The 22,773-nt window shown below is 45.5% G+C and overlaps 1 protein-coding gene across 1 annotated transcript in view; it reads right to left on the minus strand.

Moving 5' to 3' along the window:
* Positions 1-22,773, minus strand: part of dnah2 (dynein, axonemal, heavy chain 2) — a 223,342-nt gene that overhangs the window by 132,924 nt on the left and 67,645 nt on the right. Inside the window, exons 25-30 of the mRNA XM_056300849.1 lie at positions 18,567-18,670; positions 16,552-16,708; positions 8,984-9,066; positions 4,580-4,760; positions 1,791-1,929; positions 1,350-1,567 (exon numbers count right to left, since the gene is read on the minus strand). Of these exons, the coding sequence (XP_056156824.1) occupies positions 1,350-1,567; positions 1,791-1,929; positions 4,580-4,760; positions 8,984-9,066; positions 16,552-16,708; positions 18,567-18,670 (882 nt within the window). The remainder of the gene's footprint in view (positions 1-1,349; positions 1,568-1,790; positions 1,930-4,579; positions 4,761-8,983; positions 9,067-16,551; positions 16,709-18,566; positions 18,671-22,773) is intronic.

Genomic DNA, 22,773 nt, shown 5'->3' on the forward strand with positions numbered 1-22,773 from the left:
ACACCACCACAGAACAACTTTAAACAGCCCATGTACCTGCAGTTCCCTTTCAGTCAGTACACACAGTACAGCACATAAGTATGAGGGATTGCGCACGAGACCAATCTGAAAAACCTTTATAAAGACGACTGTCAAGGCCAATGAGGCTGTCACAAGCAGCGGAAGTCCCACTTTCCCATGAAGCTACAAAGACCCTGTGCAGCCTCTGCTCCTCAATCTTCTTGCACTTCACCGCGCATAACCTGATTCTTATAGGACCCTTGTTAGTGATTTAACTGCCTGCCGGAGGGGAGCTAGCTCCCTGCCCAGGGCCAGATTTGGCATCCACACCGATATCTGGAATCTATGAGCCTGGCCACTGAAAGGGAGAAACTGACAGCAACTGAGATGCCTGCCAACATCATTGACATAATAGAGTGCCAGAGCCGTGTCCACTCAGGAGTTATACATGCTGAAGTGTTGCTTATTCGATGCTTGGTGTCATGAAAGGAATACAATTCCGTTCCAGAGCTCTTTGGTGGATATTTTGACAATTTTCAAGGAGTTATTGGAAAGAGGCCTTTCCTTTATCTGTAGGCATGGATATGCTTTCATATAAGACAGCATTCTTATTGGCCCTGTGCTCAGCAAAATGCATGGGAGACATCCATGCACTCTCTGTTCATCCTTAATGTTTACAGTTTGCACTGGACAGCTCTCAGGCGACACTGCATCCTAATCCCGCATACACCCCTCAAGTACCTGGATTGTCATACAGGGCATTACCTTTTGAGCTGAGATCCCCCCCTCCATTTGCATCAGCCAAGACACGGTGCTGCACATGTATGTTGAGCAAACATGGGAAATATGCACAACTGACCAGCTTTTTGTCTGTTTTACTAACCGAGTCAAAGGGAAGGCACTTTCTAAGCAACACCTTTCTCATTGGATTGTAGAGGCCATTTCACGTGCTTTTGCTTGCAAAGGCACACAGATGCCCAGTAGCATACGCACGCAACAGCCTCATTGGCCTTGACAGGTATTTTGATAAAGGTTCTTCAGGTTAGTCTCGCAAGGGCGCAATCCCCCATACTTATGTGTTATACCTCGTTACTCTCCCTCAGGGAATATTAGTTATATGTATAACTCCCAGTTATATGGGCATTTCAGGTCTTACGGATTCAGTCTCCTGTCATGTACATTGAATGTTGGTTACATCAGAATTGGGATGCTTAAGATAAAACAACCCAATAACCAATAAGGAAGTTAAAATGTACTTCAATAAGAGTTTGTCTGAAGGACATGCAGTATTGGCCACTGGGTGTGTGTGAGTGTGTGTGTGTGTGTGCTTGTCTTTATCTGATTCACGCCTTTGAGATGCGCAGACTCCTGATGTTGTCAAAGCACTTCTTGAGGTGGGGCTGTACAGCACTGGGGTTGCGTGACTGCCCCAGGATCTCCAGCAGGTCCTCGTTGGACAGGAAGTAGAACCTGGGGAAGATCCTTCTCTTGGTCTCCAGGTACATGTCCAGTGTCTTTTGGATCTCCTCCAGCTTGCTATTCATTTGCCAAAGCTTCTCAAGCAGGCCTAAGAGACACAGGAGCATGAGTGAGATAGCAGCATGTTTCTCTGATGGATTCAAAAACAGAAAAAACTTTTTGTTTTGCAGCTAGGTGAAAAATAACTGAGATTAACTATTCATTAGTAAATGAACTGAAGGTCCTCTTCTCATTTGGAAATGATGGAATTGAAATTAATTTGAAATTTAATAAATCCAACATTGACATGATGAGAGTGATACTGAACATACTGGGGTGGTGTGTCCCCCTCAGGGCATTGCTGTCTTTGTGGAGCCAGTCCATGATTGTCTTCCAGCTGGAGTTGATGTCCTCAAATTCCTTGCATTCCCGAGGCAGCTGCTTCCTTATGTCCTCTCCCAGGAAGATGTTCTGAAAAGCATGAGGAGACGGAGTGTAGAGAGTGAAAGAGTGTTATAAAGGAACAAGGAACAATGGGACAGAGGTGAGGCGATGAACAGTAATGGTGTCACAGAACACAGTTGATCCATGATCCATACATGCTTTCTACTCTTATATACATATAAATCGGAATCTCTGTCTGACACCACTGAAATGCACTCTTTCTTACCCCATGATAAACCCAGTTATTGTGAAAGAACTTGAATCACCATTGACAGTAGAGGAAATCAACCTTGCTATGAATAATATGCAAAATAATAAAGCTCCTGGCTCCGATGGCTTTCCAGTTGAATATTTTAGAAGACTTCAAGATAAACTGGCCCCACTATTGCATTCTGTATATAACCAATCGCTGCAGTATGGTTCTCTTCCTTCAACTTTAAGACAAGCCTCCATAAGTATGCTTCTAAAAAAAGACAAAGACCCAAATCTCTGCAGCTCATACAGACCTCTTTCCTTAATAAATGTGGATGCTAAGATCCTTGCTAAGGCCTTGGCCCATCGCTTGGAAAATATTCTCTCAAATGTTGTCTCAGATGAGCAAACCGGATTTATAAAGTGGCACCAGCTGTTCTATAATGTCCGTACCCTCTTAAATATTATCTATTCTAAAACTTCAACAACAACCCCTGAAGTAGTGATCTCAGTCGATGCTTAAAAAGCGTTCAACAGAGTTGAATGGGATTACCACATTAAGTAAATTTGGGCTGGGAAATGTTTCATGGATACGTCTCCTTTATACGTCCCCACAAGCTAGTATCACCACCAATGGCATTCAATCCAGTTTTTTCACCTTATCTCACGGCACCGGTCAAAGTTGTCCCTTATCCCCCCTATTATTTGCATTAGCAATAGAGCCTTTGTCAATCTTTCTGAGATCTTCCAGTTTCACTGGGATATCATGTTTGGGCATGGAACTTAAGCCTTAACTCTATGCTGATAATTTGCTGTTGTATGTCTCAAATCAAAACCACTCCATACGAGCAATTCTCTCCGGTTTTCAGAGATTTGGATCATTTTCAGGCTATAAAGTAAATATCTCCAAGAGTGAATGCTATCCTATTGCTTCGGCAATACAACTCAATCAGACTGTAGTCATGTGGCAGTCTGTAGCCCTCCCCGGAGCAGCGACCAGGATGGCTCTGAAGAACAGGGTAATTGGCCAAATACAATTGGGGAGAAAAGGGGGGGGATCCATAAACAAAAAACAAACAAACAAAACAAAAAACAAAAAGAGGATGAAGAGCAGAAAAACAATGGTCCAGATGAAATACCTGTGGAGATGTTTAGGAGAAATGGCAGTGGAGTTTTAAACAGTTTAACACAATCTTGGAAAATGAGAGGATGCCCGAGGAGTGGAGAAGAGGTGTACTGGTACCGATTTTCAAGAATAAGGGTGATGTGCAGAGTTGTAGTAATTACAGAGGTATAAAGTTGATCAGCCACAGCATGATGTTATGGGAAAGAGTAGAGGTGATGATCAGCGAGCAGCAGTATGGTTTCATGCCAGCAAAGAGCACTATAGATGCGATGTTTGCTTTGAGGGTGTTGATGGAGAAGTATGGGGACGGTTGTGTCTTTGTGGATTTAGAGAAAGCATATGACAGGGAGCCGAGAGAGTAGGTGTGGTATTGTATGAGGAGGTTTGGAGTGGCAGAGAAGTATGTAGGATATGTATGGAGCAGTGTGACAGTGGTGAGTTGTGTGGTAGGAATGACGAACGGGTTCAAGGTGGATGTGGGATTACATCAAGGATCGGCTCTGAGCCCTTTCTTGTTTGCAATGGTGATGGACAGGTTGACGAACGAGATCAGGCAGGAATCTCTGTGATGTTCACCGATGACATTGTGATCTGTAGTGAGAAAAGGGAGCAGGTTGAGGAAAGCCTGAATAGGTGGAGGTATTCACTGGAGAGAAGAGGAATGAAAGTCGGTAGGAGTGAGACGGAATACATATGCGTGAATGAGAGGGAGGACAGCGGAATGGTGAAGTTGCAAGTAGAGGTGGTAAAGCCTGATGAGTTTAAATATTTGGGGTCAATTGTTCAAAGTAAAGGGGAGTGCAGAAGAGAGGTGAAAAAGAGAGCACAGAAAGGGTGGAGTGGGTAGAGAAGCGTGTTAGGAGTGATTTGTGACAGAAGGGCACCAGCAATGAAAGGGAAGGTTTACAAAATGGTAGTGAGGCCAGCTATGTTATATGGTTTGGAGACGGTGGCACTGATGAAAATAAAGGAGGCAGCGCTGGAGGTGGCAAAGTTGAATATGCTAAGATTTTCATTGGGAGTGATGAAGATGGACAGGATTAGTAATATTAGAGGGACAGTTCATGTTGGATTGTTTGGAGACAGCGAGAGAGGTGAGATTGAGATGGTTTGGAGGAGAGATGCTGAGTATATTGGGAGAAGGATGCTGACAATGGAGCTACCAGGCAAGAGGAAAAGAGAAAGGCCAAAGAGGAAGTTTATGGATGTGGTGAGGGAGGACATGCAGGTGTTTGGCATTACAGAGGAAGATGCAGAGGACAAGAAGAAATGGAGACGGATTATCTGATGTGGCGTAGTGTCTGCATGTAGTATCATTGTGTGTGTGTGTTTATCTTGTGTCGATTCATGCTTGTGCACCTCCAGGTAAATCCACTGACGCTGCACAGTTAGTATCATCTCAATGACCTCCACCACCAGGGAGAGGCGGCGTTCCCAATGGTCCACCTCCTTCTCAAAGGCCTTGACAAAGCGAGATGCCTTTAAGGTGGATAGGGTGACCTGGTCGTCCTCCAGGGCCTGGAACACTTCCTCGGTCCCGCTGGGAAAGAGACAGAGAGGGGCAGGCAGGAGTATGGGGTTTGGAAATTGTCTTACTGTTTAAATGATATGCACATTAGATTTCATAAATTGGTGCGCTTGTGTATTTCTTTTTTTTATTCTGTGTTGTAGTAAAATGGATTTCCAATAATATACTATAAACTACATTATTTTCTTATCTACAGTATTACCTGGGATTGTCCGTTTTCTGTGCCTTAACCCTGTATGCCAGCCATCCTAGCAGGATTGGAACACTACATTTTTGGGGGAATTACTGAATGTGGGTGAAGCTCTAGAGAATAGCAAGAGTTCTTTTATTCCAGTCACTGTAAAAAGGCCTGCACCGGCACTGAGCCGAGAAGAATGGTGTGACACCCACTCAACACTTCACCATTAGTCCATAATGCATTCTCAGGAAATACTAAAATCATCACCCCCGCTCCATACTGAAACATAAAAATTTAATAGCTGTACATCTGCTGCTGTTGCAAGTGTCCATAAACAGAAGGGAATAATGGGCAGACACAATGGCTAGAGGACTGCCCTACATAAATCCACTGCACACTAATAAAGGAACATGCTGAACAGGTTCCAATTATTGATGTTGTACAACTACAACGTAAATAACTGTAAAGGGTATGCAAAAAGTATAGCATACTCCACCAATTCAACAAACAAAACTTCGACAAATATTACAATGTTTTTTTTCCAGTAATCTCAAATGAGTTCTCACCCAGTGTTGGTACTCTAGTCAACATGTAAATATGTACTGAAATGTGTCAACAGTGTGTTTTGGAAAAAAAATTCTCTCTTTGAACTGCAGGTCATCGTATTTAAGAAATACATAATTTGGACCAATTTCAAATTGCAGATGATGAAAAACTGGCATGGGGATAATTTGGTGGAATAGATGCTGACAGATTGCGAGAATCAGTCAGTAAAAGGGAAAGAAATTGAGAGTGAAAGAAAGGCAGAGAAACTAATTTGCTGCTAAAAAGCAGAATCCTAAGCCTCTATAAATAAGAGAGAGGAGATTGACATACATGGGGCAAGAAACCCTCCTTAATCTCCCTCTCTACCTCTCTCTTGCTCTCTGCTTCCCTCCAACTATTTCTCACTGAATCTTCCGTTATCTTTGTCTTGATTTCATTCAGTTTGATTCCATATGAAATATATCATCTCTGTGGATGAAAGAAAAATAGCTATTTTTAGTGAGCTGCCATTGGCATACCAAGGTTTTGTTTTCTGGCAAGTAAGCAGAAAAAATTATGCTACTCAAAAGAAATCTGTCTCATGCTTTGTTTTCACACTTCTAAATCACAGCATGTTTGTTTCTAAACAAAATAAAACGCTACACGAGCTGTTTGGAAGCAGCAGTGAAGTACGGCAAAGCCTATTGACGCCTGTCAATTCTGGCACACTCTTATCAATCCCATTATTTTCTTATCAGCTGAGAATAGGAATTGGTTTTCAATACCAAACACTTTCTCGCCCCCTTTTTTCACCTACCTCCATCTTCCTCTCCATCCTTCTCTTTTCTCCATATAGATACAAACAGAGAGGCAAGGCAGAGTGAGGAAAACACCCAAAACGTCAAAAATATTTGACCAATCCAATTCAGAACAGCTTTTTAATAAAAAGCTGGTGCACCAAACCCGAACATCTACTTCATTCAGTGTTTCGCCAACATCATTGTTTATCTCTGCTTTCATACTGTAAATGTTTACAAAGATGATGAGATTGTCACGCTAGTTTACAACTCTAGCTAAAAATCCAAATAAATGGATAGATGGTAGACAGAGCCACTAATTATACTTAGCACAAAAAGTAAGGAAATTTGTGTTCGGTAGATTATTTCTTTGTTGTAACAATGCTTCTTGGCAATAAATCTTATACTGTTGGAAAGCCTGTTTATTTCCCTTTTAAATGGTGCCACATTTGTAAGGAACATACATTTGTGGGATGAGCAGCAGAGCTAAGTATCCATGAAAAATTTGCCAAATCTTCTCTGCCAATGCCAAACAGCTTATTTTGCTGTTGCTATTGACTCTTGTTTTGAGCTTCTGGTACCCCAGGTGCCGACAATCAGGTGCCTGATATAAGATTTATTGCCAAGAAGCATTGTTACAACAAAGAAATAATCTACTAAACATAAACTCCCTTAGTTTTTGTGCTAAGTTTAGTTAGCCAAACCCAACAACTACCTGCTGAATGGGTATCTTGTGTGTCTCTCCCAGTCTTACCTCTGTCCTGCTTCTCTTTTTTTATGCCATACAGTCATGATACATGGGTGATTTTACAATGGCACAGAGATTGGCAATAAATCCTTTTGCTGCAGTTTTGGGTTTGAAAAGTGGGACCAATGTAAAAGCATAATCAGATGGACTATAATGAATCACAGTCAAAAGCAACACAATGCTGCTGATAATTGCTGGCAAAACTGTCCTCCTTCATTGCCTGGACCGAAATGAAGCTGTGTGCTGTGGCTCCTCTTGATGAAATCATTCCGTTCCCTAAACCCCTACCTCTTCACCTCATCTGAACCATCTCCCTCCATTCCTTTCATCCTCTCTCAGCCTCTGGTTTCAATCACAGTGCCCCTCATTCTCTACTTACTCTCCATCTTCAAGTATTTCTGTCTAGTCTGTGTTTCCTCAAATCTTGCTCTTTCCCTCTCCCTCTCTGTGCGCTCTTTCCCTTACCTCTCTGTCTTTATCCCTGACACCTCCCTCTTATCTCCTGTGTGCCTGCCTACGTGGGTGTTTTGTGTCTGTGTGTGTGTTTGTGTGTGTGTGGCAATGGCCCAGAGGAGGCTGGCTGGAGAGCGGAGAGGTAGGTATCACCTGGAAAGCTGACAGCCCCGGGGAGAAATGTGGCCCTTTCGTCCCTGAACCACTTGACACACACGCACACACACGCACACACACACACACACACACACACACACACACACACACACACACACACACACACACACACACACACACACACACACACACACCCAAAAATAGCATGCGTATATGCATGGTGTGGTGTTACGAGTGACAGAATGTCACAAAGAATTCAGCGCCCTAATGAAGAAATCACGAGGAAACATAAACATCAGTAATTATGTGTAGCAATAAGTATGTTTTCTGGATGACTTACATTTGTTTATGTCTGTTTGCACCCATCACCAGCACGAGCACCATCAACACAAGAACCACCAGCAACACTACAAGTGGCCGCTTTGAAATAGCCCTCCAGCTAGAAACATTTCTATACAACTAAAATTCAGTATCATCTGATCTTGCTCAGCAAACACACACACACACACACACACACACACACACACACACACACACACACACACACACACACACACACACACACACACACACACACACACAGAACAATCTAAATGATATTATATAGTTTAGCATAGCTGTCCATATTTCAGCATATAGGCATCCTACTCTATATGTACATGTATTTTCTCAAATTGAAGCACCAACTGGAACTAATCAGGGAACGAGCTGAGGAGCAAACCTCCATTTCAGGAACCAAATTACCCACACGCGCCCCACATCAACTACAAACAGGAAACACTACAAAATGTTATCAACACCTCTGCTTGAGCGTTGTTTTAGAATCACTGCACAAGCATGATACTGATTATCCTATCTCAGGCATAACACATAACCACCCGTCTTTTTGATATGGAATTAGCCTGCAAATTGAATCCTGTGGGGACCGAGACCAGGCCTTGACAAGCTGTGTGAGAACACCAGAGATGGGAAAGGGGGGGAAAAAGATAGAACAAGACAGGGAAGGAGAGAGAGAGAGAGAGAGAGAGAGAGAGAGAGAGATTCTATTTGTGTCTTTGTGTATTTCTGTGACCTGTCAGTCTGAACTGAGAGAAGCTTGTAGTGTTTTTTTCCTGGTAATTCCCTGCTGACCACCAGCTTTGGACTTCAAAGAGACAAAACATGAAGGAGAACAAACAACATTATGCCGACAAACACAAAAACGGCTCGGAATCTTTCCATGGTTCAAATCATCTCACTGTCAAACACATTTGATTAAACCCAAAGCCCAAGTGTCTCACCACAAATCATATTACCTGACTTTGGGTGCAGCCACGTAACAGCTGACCTCTTCCATTGTGGCTCTTGAACTTTAAGAGCTGGCTAACCCTTGACCCCTGATTTCACTGTACTCCCTGCGGCCCTGCTCCACTCTCACCTCAGGCGGTAATGGCCTTTGTCTTTGTAAGGTGCGATGTCCAGGGACATGTCCTCCCAGGTCCTAGCGATGCCCTGAAGACCCTGAAATATCAAAGCCAGAGAGAATAAAGGTAAACATGCGCAACACATCCCCAGACCAGTGTGCAACACAAGGATTTCATTTCTCTCTCTCTCTCTCTTTTGCTTGCTCTCTTGTTTTTCTTTCCCATGAAACCAAATGGCCATTTTAGGATGATTTGAAGCAGCTGAAAGATGATCTCTGTGTCTTGTGCATCTCGTAGGCTGAGACCATTAAAATAACAAGCACAATGATACCGACACTGAGAATTGTTTTCCTTTCCTAATCTCCTTTTTCTCCATCTTTTTACTCTCTCTCTTGTCTCCTTTTACTGTAGAATGCGTTGTCAATGGCTGGGGATATTCACACTGTAAATCTGTACTGATGTAGTCTGTGAGGGTTGAGCTCTTTGGGTTGGGGACCAGAGGTTGCCTAGGGGCTGTGGAGGGTAGGGAGGTGAGTCAGTCGGGGGTGTGGGGGATGGGGGGAGAGGGGTAGGTTGAAACAGTTTGACAGGCACAGTGTTCCTCCACAGGCTGACTCTGCTACCCTGAAACAGTTTGGATCTGGAGGAAATTACATCTCGTCTTTCCCGCCCCTGCTTGCCTGTGACTGCCTGCCTGTCTTTCTCAGCCTTAGCCCTCATACACAGCCCTTTGGCGATGTTGGGGGAATGAGCTGATGAACGGCCGCCAGAGGCTACAGGGGGGTCACGGTGTTAGGAGGGTACAGCTATGAACTGCCAAGGCTACTTAACCCTTTGTGTTCCCCTGCTAACAATCCTTACCTATAATGTTTACCACATGGACCCCAGCACCTGGCGTCCATTCATCATTCCCAGCAGCACAACAGCCGGTTCACTTTGATAACCGGATAGGGTCTTGTATGCATGAGGTACAGAGCTCGCTTATGCACACGCACACACATATGCAAATATACACACTCTGTCTTTTCTGTTAAATAGTAATGTTGTGTTACTGTTATCACACCACCATCTGCGGGTGATTGTGGTGCTGTTGCATACATTAGTGAGAGGTATTCAGTTTACTTTCAGTTCATAGTGAGTCAGCAAACATGAAAGTGCTTCATGGTCAAATAGAAAAAAGAAACTTACACGCAGCACAGCTTTGGAGACTATTCATCTGTGAGTAACATACAATAGTGGGCTGTCAGGACCATCAGGGCCTTCTCTGCGGCCCTGTCAAAATCACAATTTGTTTTTCATAGTTAAATTGAAGTGTGCCTGAAATGTGTCTGAATTCAGTTACTTGTTTTCTCATGGGGCTGAACAGGGATTTCCTAAGCCATCTAAACACATCACAGCTCCTTGGACCAGCACTAGTAGTATTGCTAGCCTTTCCTTGAAGCCACGAACTGATTTCAACTTTGAGTGACCATATCAGACAATCAAATTTTGCTGTGTAGTAACAGAATGCCCCAGGGCCCTGAGATGTATCAGTGCTAGCCCCGGTGTCGTCATCAACTTTGAGCTTGAGACTTTAGCAGGTTGTTAGCAAACTAAGCACGATGGTCACCACATTCACAGCTACTTACGATCTCGTTGTCAATCTACTTCATGATTTTTGCAAATCCGGATAATTGCCTGCATTTTTTTACACCTTCTCCTAAACGGACTAAATTAATGGATGAATTTTGCGATAGAAGGCTGCCACGAGTCTCTCAAGTGAGTCAGAACTTCAACTCCAGGTTGGTGTGCACATTTTTCTTATTGAATTGAAGGCGGTGCACTGATAATATTGTGGCTATACTTTTTTTAAATTTGTTGAAGTTGCGTGAGTAAAAGTTGAACACTACATCAACTGTGTAAACTTGTTATTTCTGCCAGGTGGTATGCATTTGGTCACGTGTGTGTGTCTGTCTGCGGCTAATCTCTCAAACTACTGGCCCTATCAGCCTAAAAGAATTTTGTGCACATTTATGACTGTACGATCAAGTACCTCTCAGGGTTGCGGTGATTAAAAACCTTCGGAAAATGTTTGTTCCCGCTATTGCCGCTCCCTCTCTTCATTGTTCCTGATTCCCTCTCTAGCTCACTCAACTACTGCCACTCTCTGTCGCTGCATGCATGCACAAAGTTGATTTAGCCTGGGCAGCTACACAGCCCATTATGTATTTGGGTATGAGTGTTGAAAATAAACGAGATGTTGATCGTATTTCGCAAGTCAGCAAATAATTCAAAGCAGATCTCTGCACAGGAGAACTGGAGGAACACTGGATGAACCAAAAATAATTTGCTTTATTCACCTCACCGCCACGTTTGTTTAACTGACATCATGAGGGGGATTAGACGCAGAAGTGCCAAAGACTCCGATGTTAAAAATCCCTTATAAAAATACAATTTTAAGAGTACGATTAATCTGTCACAGCTGGAAATCACTTCAGTAGTTACTATAAAACATTTCCTATGACTGAGCTATGACTTTTTTTTTCTTTTTTTATTGCTTTAGAATAAACTAAAGTCACCTACATCTATTTATATCATGAAAACCGCGACAGTTAAACACATAAACACAAAAGGGGTGGTTTATTGTGGTTTGTTTGGTACCCAAGTCCGAGCACCAGAGATGGGGAGATATGCATGGCAGAGATCTGCACTCTACTGAGTGCACTTATCTAGTTCTTTTTGTGCCATGCGGTTTGGGGTGTGTGTGTGTGTGTGTGTGTGTGTGTGTGCAATCTGATTGCTGAGTGACATAAAGGAAGATCTGACAGTGATGCTGCCACAGCTGCTATAGTGCACATTGGTGTGTCTCGTTGTCGTTGAAGATCAGCTGTATTGTTGGTGTTGATCCAGTAGTGCATATTGTATTGTGTAAGTGGCTGTGTTGGCTGTATCGATACACATATGAAAAATTTGTGTACTTGTGTGTGTGTGTGTGTGTGTGTGTGTGTGTATATGTGTGTGAGCACACAGGGCGTGTGTGACACATCAGTGCAGTACTACTGGGATAGTAGTGCTTGTAGTTAGTGCATGTTGCATGCTGCTTCTGCTTGCTACTTTCTGCTTTCAGCTACTGCCGCCGGCTAGCCCTCTTGTAGGGGGTGAAAAGAGGAGCCGAGTGCATAAGTTTCCTCCTGCCGGTACATGGCCTCTCCATCGCCAATACTCCTGCAGTGCCTCCTCGTGGCCACACATGGTAACTGGGTACTTTGCAGTCCCAGGCCAAACTGCAGGGGATCTCGGAGCAGCAGTGGGCCCCAGAGAGAAGGCGCGCAGGCCCACTGGTGTGTGGACACGCCTTGGTGTCTCTCAACCACTGCCCCAGCTATGGGCTAATAGCAACTAAGTCCTAAACAGCAGAGCAGGCGGAAGATGGTGGCTGTGAGGAGCACCACAACGGCCACAAAGACAGAAGAAGGTTGCAGAAAAGAAGGGCCCCCAGTTGTCTTGGTCTCCATGCCACTGGATCTCAGCCTTTCTATGCCAAGGACTGTGTGGAGGCTGCCTGTGCACAAGCCTCCCCACATTAAAAGATTCCACACACAGGCGTCCTCCCAAAAGGGAATCAGACCGTTTAACATCCTGGACAAAGTCCTGTGGCGATCAGGGAGTGGTGACGGGGGCAAGATCGTGAAGTCTGGCAGCTCCTAGCCACAGCCTGACACACAGGCCGTGGGTGTCTAATTCAGTCGTTAAGTTCTAGGGCTGAGGCAGAAAGAGCTTTTCGGCAGCTGCACCCACGAGTGAGCGGCCCTATTTAGGATCCACTCTGCTCACCCCAGTAGGGCAAGGGGCTGGAAAAGGTGCCCTAAACATAGCCTGCCTCAAAAACTCCTGTCTTGGCTACCGCACCCAGAGGGATCACCACTAAGCAGTCAGAAACATAAACTGAAGCAAACTTACATTGGAACCTGGAACGTGTGGACCCTCATGGACAATAAACACAGTGATCGACCCGAAAGGCGAACTGCCATCATCCCCAGGGGGCCAAGGAGATTTCAGATTGATATTGCAGCACTCTCTGAAACCCGACTGGCTGATGAAGGGCAGCTGAAGGAGGAAAAAGGCGGATACAGTTTCTTCTGGAAAAGAAAACCTGCTGATGAGGCAAGGATCCACGGTGTGGGTTTTGCTATTAAGAACAGCCTCATCAACCACCTCTCTGAACTCCCTGTGGGCATCAATGAACGCCTAATGTCCATACGCCTGACGCTTGCAGGCGGCCAAAAGGTCACTGTTGTTAGTGCCTACACTCAAACACTTGATGCACAGGATGAAGTGAAGGAGGCCTTCTATGCTGACCTGGACAACATCTTAACCAGAGTCCCCAAGGAGGACAAGCTAATCCTGCTTGGAGATTTCAATGCCAGGGTGGGATGAAACCACAATCTATGGAGAGGCACAATAGGGAAGGAAGGAGTTGGCAACACGAACTCGAAAGGCATATTACTGCTATCAAAGTGCTCAGAACACAGCCTGGTCACCACCAACACACTTTTCCGCCAAAAGAATAAACTCAAAACATCCCAGATGCATCCTCGCTCTAAGCTCTAGCACCTCATCGATTACAAAGTTTCCCATGCCAAAGACCACTATGATGTGCTCAACACCAGTTGATGACCAGTGCGGATGACTGCTGGACAGACCACCACCTCATCCGCTCCATCATGTCCATCAGTCTCATGCGGAAAAGAAGGGTGCAAAAAAGGCAGTGCCGGCCAAAGCTCAACATTGAACGGCTGGGTGACACCACCTTTCGAGAACAGCTCCAGGCTACTCTCAGTGCTGCTCTGCCCAAGCAATACCCAGAGATATCGATAAACACTGGGACCTGCATAAGTCTATCACCATGGACTCCTGCAAAAGCACCCTTGGCTACAAAACCTGGAAACATCAAGACTGGTACGATGAGAATGACAACAAAATCCAACAGCTCATTGACATCAAGCGGCAAACTTTCATTGCCTGGCAAAATGACATCAACTGCAAGGCTAAAAGAGTAGCCCATGCCAAAGCAAAGGCAGCTGTTCAATCTCAGGTTAGGCAACTGAAGAACCAGTGGTGGACAATGAAGACTCTGGAGATCCAGCAGCTTGCTGACTGTGGGGATATCAGAGGTTTCTTCGATGCCACAAGAGCGGTATATGGCCCCAGCCACCATTGCCTAGCCCCTCTTCACTCCAAAGATGGGCTAATGCTGCTGAAAAATAATAAGTCAATGACCATGGACATGATTTTCACTATTCGCCAACTACAAGAAAAATGCCGGGAACAAAATCAACCACTATACATGGCCTTCATAGACCTCACCAAAGCCTTTGACTCTGTGAACCATCAGGTTCTCTGGCTGGATCTGGCAAAAATTGGCTGCCCAGACAAATATATCCGGATACTGAGACTACTGCAAGACAATATGTCAGGCCACAGTACTCAGTGGCAGTGGAGATGAAACGGAACCCTTCAGGGTTCCCACTGGAATCAAGCAGGGCTGTGTCATTGCTCCTACCCTGTTCTCCATTTTAATTTCTGCTATCCTCCATCTTACGGGTAAACACCTGCCACAAGGAGTCAGAATCATGTACAGAATCAACGCACAACTCCTGAACATCAACAGATTCAGGACTAAAAGCAGAACCACCACCATATCCATCATGGAGCTGCAGTATGCTGACGACAATGCCCTCATGGCCCATTCAGAAGAGGACCTACAGTGCATTCTGGATGCTTTTGCCAAGGCATACAAGCAGGTTGGTCTGGCCCTTAACATAAAAAAGACCCAGATCCTGTACCAGCACCACCCAACACAAATAACCCTGCTCCACCCCCAACTATCTCTGTTGACAAAACCAGACTGGAAAATGTGGACCACTTTATGTATCTCGGAAACGTATCCCCCAAAGCTAACACTGATGAGGAAATACACACCCGCCTCAGTTGAGTCAGTGGGGTTTTCTCAAGACTGAGAAAAAGGGTCTTTAAAAACCGCGACCTCCAGGCCAGGACGACATTTCTGGTCTACAGAGCGGTAGTGTTGCCCACCCTACTGTATGGATCAGAATCCTGGACCACATACAACAGGCACCTGAAGGCACTAGAGGCACATCATCAGAGGTGTCTCCGAAAAATCCTCAAGATCACCTAGGAAGTTAGACACCTCAACACCAGCGTCCTGGAGGAGGCTAACATTCCTGCTATCACTGCCACCATCGCCCAACACCAGCTCAAATGGACTGGCCATGTCATCCGTATGCCTGACTCTCGCCTTCCAAAACAAGTCCTATACTCCCAGCTTCTCACAGGACAACGTGCGCCAGGAGGTCAAAAGAAAAGGTATAAGGATAACATCCAAGCGAACATCAAAAAATGCCACATAGACCCTAAGACCTGGGTGGACACAGCAACCAACAGGGCGACCTGGAGAAAACTTTTCCGGGAAGGAGCTGCACTATATAATAATGATCCCCGCTGTGCTACAGAAGACAAGCGCAGACTCAGGAAGGAGAGAGTTTCCACCAAAAAGGCCAAAACCAATCCCACGACTACCACTACCCACCCCTGCCCACACTGCACCAAAATATGTGGCTCCAGGATCGGCCTCTTCGCCCACCTGAAGACCCACAAAGACCAAGAAGGAGGACAGTCATACTCGACCCCGAGTGACCGCCGATGATATAAGGTTGGCGATACCTGCAGTCAGTTGAGACTGAAAAAGTCACTTAGATGAGTGATCAAACTTTCTGTGAGTCGGAAAGAATGTTGATATTAATCCGTGGTCATTGGTAATAAGCTACACTAACGCTAGCATGTGCTGTTTACTCAATTAGTATAAGCTGGCTATGTTATTTTAATAAGTCATGTATAATGATGTAATGTATATTTTTTCTGTTTGTATTTTCAGTTTTACAACAAAATCATTGCTTCAGTAAATTCAAGAAACGTCACACCTTGGTCTTTGTTGTAGAATGCTTAGTTGTTCGCTAGCTGTCTAGCTCTGTAACGTAGTGACAAACTGTGAGGACAGCACACACACACACACGTGTGCCTACACTCTGTTCATAAGTATGTAAACCAATTCAGGGTTATGGAGTAAATTTGAAGTGAAAGGATATCCACTCCGACCTTTGACCCTTGTGAACAAAAACACATGTCTAAAATGGTCAACCTGTGAAAGTGGCACTGTACTGACAGATGCTGGAGGTCAATGATTAACTTGAAAAGTACACACTAATGGTGAGGATCTTTCAAGAGGGGTGGAGAGACTGAATTGGGGGATGGGTGTGGGGAGGGTAGGAGAAAATGTATGGGAAATAAATTTAGGAGATCTGTAAGCCACTGGGGAAATAAGGGTCCCATTTCTTGGCAAAAAAAATCTGAAAATGAAACCAAACAAAGACCGACATAACAGCTCAGCTCTACAATGAACTGCCTTGTACCTGCTGTCATCAATTGAAATGTAGAGAACAAAGGTACATGTCAGGAAGAACAAAGGCAGGGGACAAGCAAAAGAAAGAGGGGTGATGGTCTGTGTAGAGGAAGAGACTAAGACCTGCTCTATGGAGTGCTCTTTGCTGGCGGCCCCAGAGATTTCAGAGATCCTGTCTGCATGTTGGTCCAGGGCCAGGGAGGCAATCTTCTCCAGGGTGAACTCAGCACTGCTCTGATTGAAGGAACACTGCAGCTCATGCTGGATCTGGTTCCAGTGCCTTAAAGAAATTGAAAAGGGTTCCATTAAATGCTTGGCCAGCCTCGAGGTATACAGCAGGTATACAATTGCAGGGAGGAGAAGAGGATAATTTTGTTTTTAGTGTGATTCTAAACCTGCTTTTTTTTAAAACACAAACTGTTTATCTTTCCTTAAAAAAAAAAAGTACAAAAAAAAACTAGGCCGCTGGTGGACTGCTGACACAGGAATAGAGAGAATCAGGCCATAGAAGATGTATCCCTTCACTAAGAGATGATCATTAACGAAGTGACTGGCATAACTGACAGCTGGCATGAGAGAGAGAGTCAGAGAGGAAGTGAGAGGGATGCAGGATGAAAAGGGTGGAGGGGAGGTAGGGTGGGGAGGGTGAGGAGAATCTGTGCCAGCTATCATCCTCTGGCTGATCTCCACAATTTTAATCACAGCAGCACTCTTCTCACTAGGCAACCCCTTGGAGACTAAGGTACCTTAGCCACACTTGACATTAATCGCAAGGCACATATACACCCATGTTTAACACACACAAGTCTGCCATCTCTCGCACTATCTCTCCTTATTCTGTCATTACCCCCATGGACTACCATGACAACCAAGGGTCCCACAGAGCACAGAAAGAACATGTTTTCAATTTTGTTTTCCTTGAGTTCCTTTTTTCAGCTCTGCTGTTTGTGTCTGGGCTTTAGATCTAATCCTTTGTTTATTTTCATTTGTTGCCCAAGCAAAGCAGGCCACAGAACGCTCAGTGGGTTACATCACTGATGATAGGACCCATCGCCCATCTCATCCCTGCCTGCCTTTGGCTCCTTGTCAAAACCAGTCACACTGAGCTGGACCCAACCTTGTTTCTAGCAACAGCAGGACCAAATTTTCCCAAGTGAATGGGGTGGGACAAGACAGGGGTGCTGGTACTGCAAAAAAGTGGGAGATTATAAACAGAGTATCCCTGTATGAGAACTGAAACAGGGGATTGCCCTGGGCAGTCCAGTGGGACAGGAAGAACAAGGCACTGATGAGGACAATCAGAGAAGAAAACATTGGGAAGAAACTAGAAGAGCAGACATCAGGAGAAGCTGGACTGAACTGTATACAGTAATGAGCATATATACTATGGCACCACACCAGTTATTCAATATTTATTCATTTGCCAAATGCTCTGCTCATCCCGTTATGACACAAATCCGAGGGGAGATCGACTGAACATAATCCTACCCAGTGTTTGAAGTTAGGAAGGGCCTTCCAGCACAAGATCAGAGCCTTTGTGTATGAGAAGAGATTGCACTGGAGTTTTGAGTTCAAAAGTGCAAGGCAGACTCAAGCAACAGCCCATTTGCCAAATAATGAATGACACAGTGATCCACCAATCTAAGCAACTGTCTTTACTTCCTCTGACATCTGACACCCTCCCTGCTAAGAAGAAATGGAGAGCAACTTTGATTCAAAGTATGATAGAAAATGCTAGATAAGTAAAAAGACATAGCTAAAGAAAAGGTTAATAGTAAAAAGGTGCTATGAATTAAACTATTGTTATCCTGAGCGATTGGAGGGTGATGCATTTTTAATTCCTTTCTCTAAACCCAAACCTGACCTTCAGAAGTGTTTTCAACAGCTTAAACATTGTGGAACGCCACATAGCTTAACAAATAAAGAAAACAACAACAATCCTACTTACATCTGCTCAAAGGTAAGTTAGGGTAAGCCATCTTAGTCTATTTACTGTGCTCACGTGAAACGGAAGTAATAGTAGTGGAGCTCACCCTGAAAGTTAAATTAGATATAATAACAGTAACTATGGGAGGTGGGACTCTTAAATTTATCAAATGGTCAGCTGGAATGAAGACTCCTTTGAAATCACATAATACCTGTCTCTCAAGGCAGGATTTCTGAGGTCAGTGATGAGAGGGATGGTCCTCTTGAACTTGTCGATCTGGTTCTTGGAAAAATCCACTATGTCCCACTGCTTGTCCTGTCATTAACCAAAACACAGACTGTTACCGCTGGCTAATCTACTTGGAAAAGCTCCTGAGAACCCTATTCTAGGGAAACTGTGCACTTTGTGATATAAAAATCAAAACTTTGTGCAATTAGAGGGCAATGTATAATGTTTTCAGCAATAGAGTTATGGCAGATTGCATTTTGGAAAAAATCTGTGGGCCTATCAGTAAAAATAATTCTGCAGTAATGATCTCCCCCAAGAATGCCCAAACTTGGTTATTTGCTTGCTGAGTGAATATATTGTTTTAGCCCATCCATTATCCAAACTGCTTATCCTTAATTCAGGGCTGTGGGGATGCTGGAGCCTATCCCAGCAATCATTGGGTGGCAGGCGGGGAGACACTCTGGACAGGCCGCCAGGCCATCACAGGGCTGACACACACACACACGCACGCACGCACGCACGCACGCACACACACACACACACACACACACACACACACACACACACACACACACACACACACACACACACTCACACCTAGAGACATTGTTTTAGTATTTATGTTTATTAATTAGCCTCATAATAAACAAGATGACTTTGTATAAATAAACAATATTAACCACTTGCACAAATCCTAAGGCCCATCAAAACTAAAATATGGTTGCAGGCCCTTAAAACCTTCCAACTCGGAAAAGGTTTTTCCACCTTACTTTGACAGTTGATCCTGTCCCCAACCACCCTCTGCTCTTTTGTTTTTATACATTTTATACATTAAAGGGCCTAACCAATGGTTGGTTTTAGTGAAACTCCGTAAAAGTCAATCACACGTCTAAATGACCGCCACCTTTTATCCAAAACCAACAATACACATGCTCAATCAAAGTAAAGAATCGTTTAAAGTAAGGTTTATTTTTGCACAAGCAAGGAGCAAATGATAGGTTATTGATGAACACACAGATTATCGTGCATGATTTCTCCGATCATGGATGGAAATCCAAAAAACACACAATCACATTGTGAATAGCCAATACATATGTGTGCATTCAATGCATATGGTGACCGAAGATCCACTGTTTCCTCTGTAACAATTTATTTTATATTTTAAAAGAAGTGGTTGTTGGTAATATTCGGAGTTGGTTGTAGGGGGCAAATTGGTCCCAAGGGAGGGGCCAGACTAAGAGCGATTCCCAAGAAACCCGATGAATTTACAACAGCAGAGCCACAGCGCCTCGCCCGGAAATGAGAAACTGGGGCCCCATCCTGGAGCCAGGCCTGAGAAGGGAGCTTGCCAGCGAGCGTCTAGTGGCCAGGCCTGGGCCCAGCCCGAAAAAACAACATGGAGCCACCATCCCATAGACCTACCACCCGCAGGGATGAGCACTGGGGTAGGGTGCAATGCAGGCCAGGCGGCAGGCAAAGGTAGGGACCAGGGCATGCCAAATTCCGGCATCGCAGACTGGTCCTTGGGATGTGGAATGTCACCTTTCTGGCAGGGAAGGAGCCTGAGCTGGTGTGGGAGGTGGAGCAGCACCAACTAGACATAGTTGGGCTCACCTCCACACATAGCATGGGCTCTGGCACCAAATTCCTGGGGAGGAACTGCGACTCTTTACTTTTCTGGAGTTGGCCAAGGTGACAGGCGTCGGGTGGGTGTGGGGATACTCATGAGTCCCCAGTTGAGTGCCGCCATGTTGGAGTTCTCCCCAGGGAATGAGGGGGTCGCTTCTATACGACTGCAAGTCACTGGGGGGAAGGCTCTGACTGCTGTGTGTGCTTATGCACCGAATAGCTGTTTGGAGTATCCAGCCCTCTTGGAATCTCTGGGTGGTGTCCTAGACGGGGTTCTGCCTGGGGACTGGGGGGCTTTAATGGTCACGTGGGCAACAATAAAGAAACCTGGAGGGGTGTGATTGAGAGGAGCGGCCTCCCCGATCAGAACCTGAGTGGTGCCTTGTTATTGGACTTCTGTGCGAGTCATGGATTGGCCATAACAAACATCATGTTCGAACAGTAGTTTGTAAATGTACTTGGTACCAAAACACCTTAGGCCGAAGATCGATGATAGACTTTGTGGTCATATCATCAGATCTGCGGCCGCATGTTTTGGAAACTCGGTTGAAGAGAGGAGCAGAGCTGTCAACTGATCACCACCTGGAGGTGAGTTGGATCAGATGGCTGGGAAGGCTGCCGGACAGACCTGGCAAACCCAAACATGTAGTGAAGGTGAACTTGGAATGTCTGGTGTAGGCCCCTGTCTGTGAGGTCTTCATCTCCTACCTCCGGAAGAAGTTCTCGTGTATCCCGAGGGAGGCTGGGGACATGGAGTCTGAGTGGGCCATGTTCAAAGGCTCTATTGCAGATGCGGCAGATAGGAGATGTGGTCATAAGGTCATCTGTGCCTATCGAGGTGGCAACTTAAGAACCCGCTGGTTGACACCAGCATTGAGGGAAGCCATCAGGCTGAAGAAGGAGGCCTTTTGAGCTTGGTTGGCCCAGGGGTCACGGAAGCAAAAACTCAGGTGTGGAAGGAGTTCGGCGAGGCTATGGAGGAGGACTTTCGATTGGCCTCAATGAAGTTCTGGCCAACCATCCGGCAACTCAGGGAGGGGAAGCAGGGCCTGACTCAGAGGCTGTGCTCAGCTGGGGAGGGGAACTACTGACCCAGACTGGGGCTGTTGTTGGGCGGTGGAATAAACACTTTGAGGAGCTCCTGAACTCGGTTAACACGTCCTCAGTGGAGGAGGTAGAGTCTGAAGACTCGTGGGAAGCCCCACCCATATCCCTGGAAGAGGTCTCTGAGGTAGTTAAAAAGCTCCACGGTGGCAAGGCACTGGATGTGGATGAGATTCGCCCTGAGATGCTGAAGGCTCTGGACACTGTTGGGCTACCTTGGCTGACACGCCTCTTCAGTGTCATGTGGACGTCAGGGACAGTACCTGTGGAGTGGCAGACTGGGGTGGTAGCTTCCATATTTAAAAAAGGGGGCCGGAGGGTGTACTCCAATTATCGGGGCATCACATTGCTCAGCCTCCCTGGGAAAGTCTACTCTAAGGTGCTGAAAACGAGGCTCCGACCGATTGTGGAACTTCGGATCCAGGAGGAACAATGGGGATTCCGTCCTGGCCGTGGAACAACAGACCAACACTTTACCCTTGCGGAAGTGTTGAGGGAGGCATGGTAGTTTGACCAGCCATTCTACATGTGTTTTGTGGACTTGGAGAAGGCTTACGACTATGTACCCCAGGTCACTCTGTGGGGAGTACTGTGGGAGTATGGGGTACCGGGGCAGTTGCTACAAGCCATCTGGTCCTTGTATAACCAAAGTGAGAGCTGTGTCCGCATTCTCGGCATAAAGTCAAACACGTTTTCGATGGGTGTTGGACTCCAAGGTTGTCCCACATCCAATTCTGTTTGTTATTATTCATAGACAGGATCTCAAGGCACAGCCAAGGTGAGGAGTGTGTCCGTTATGGGAACCTCAGAATTGCATCTCTGCTCTTCGCAGATGATGTGGTTTTGTTAGCTTCATCAGAACATGACTTCCTGTGCACACTGGGGTGGTTTGCAGCCGAGTGTGAAATGGCCGGGATGAGAGTCAGCACCTCCAAGTCTGAGGCCATGGTTCTCTACCGGAAAACGGGGGATTGCTCCCTCCGGGTTAGGGATGATTTGTTGTCTCAAGTGAAGGAGTTCAAGTATCTCGGAGTTTTGTTCACGAGTGAGGTTAGGATGGAGCGGGAGATTGACAGGCGGATTGGTGCAGCATCAGCAGTAATGCGGACGTTGCGGACCGTTCTGGTGAAGAGGGAGCTGAGCTGGAAGGCAAAGCTCTCAATTTACCAGTCAATCTTCATTCCAACCAAGCTTTGGGAACTGACCAAATGGGTGAGATCGCGGATGCAAGCGGCTGAAATTAGTTTCCTCCGTAGGGTGTCTGGGCTCAACCTTAGAGATAGGGTTAGGAGCTCACACATCTGGACGGAGCTCGAAGTAGGGCCGCTGCTCCTTTGCGTCGAAAGGAGCCAGTTGAGGTGGTTCAGGCATATGATTAGGATGCCTCCTGGGCACCTTCCTTTGGAGGTTTTCTGGAAACGTCCAACTGGGAGGAGACCCCAGCGTAGACCCAGAAC

Source organism: Lampris incognitus, chromosome 20, assembly GCF_029633865.1.
Source record: "Lampris incognitus isolate fLamInc1 chromosome 20, fLamInc1.hap2, whole genome shotgun sequence".
In the NCBI taxonomy this organism is placed as follows: Eukaryota; Metazoa; Chordata; class Actinopteri; order Lampriformes; family Lampridae; genus Lampris; species Lampris incognitus.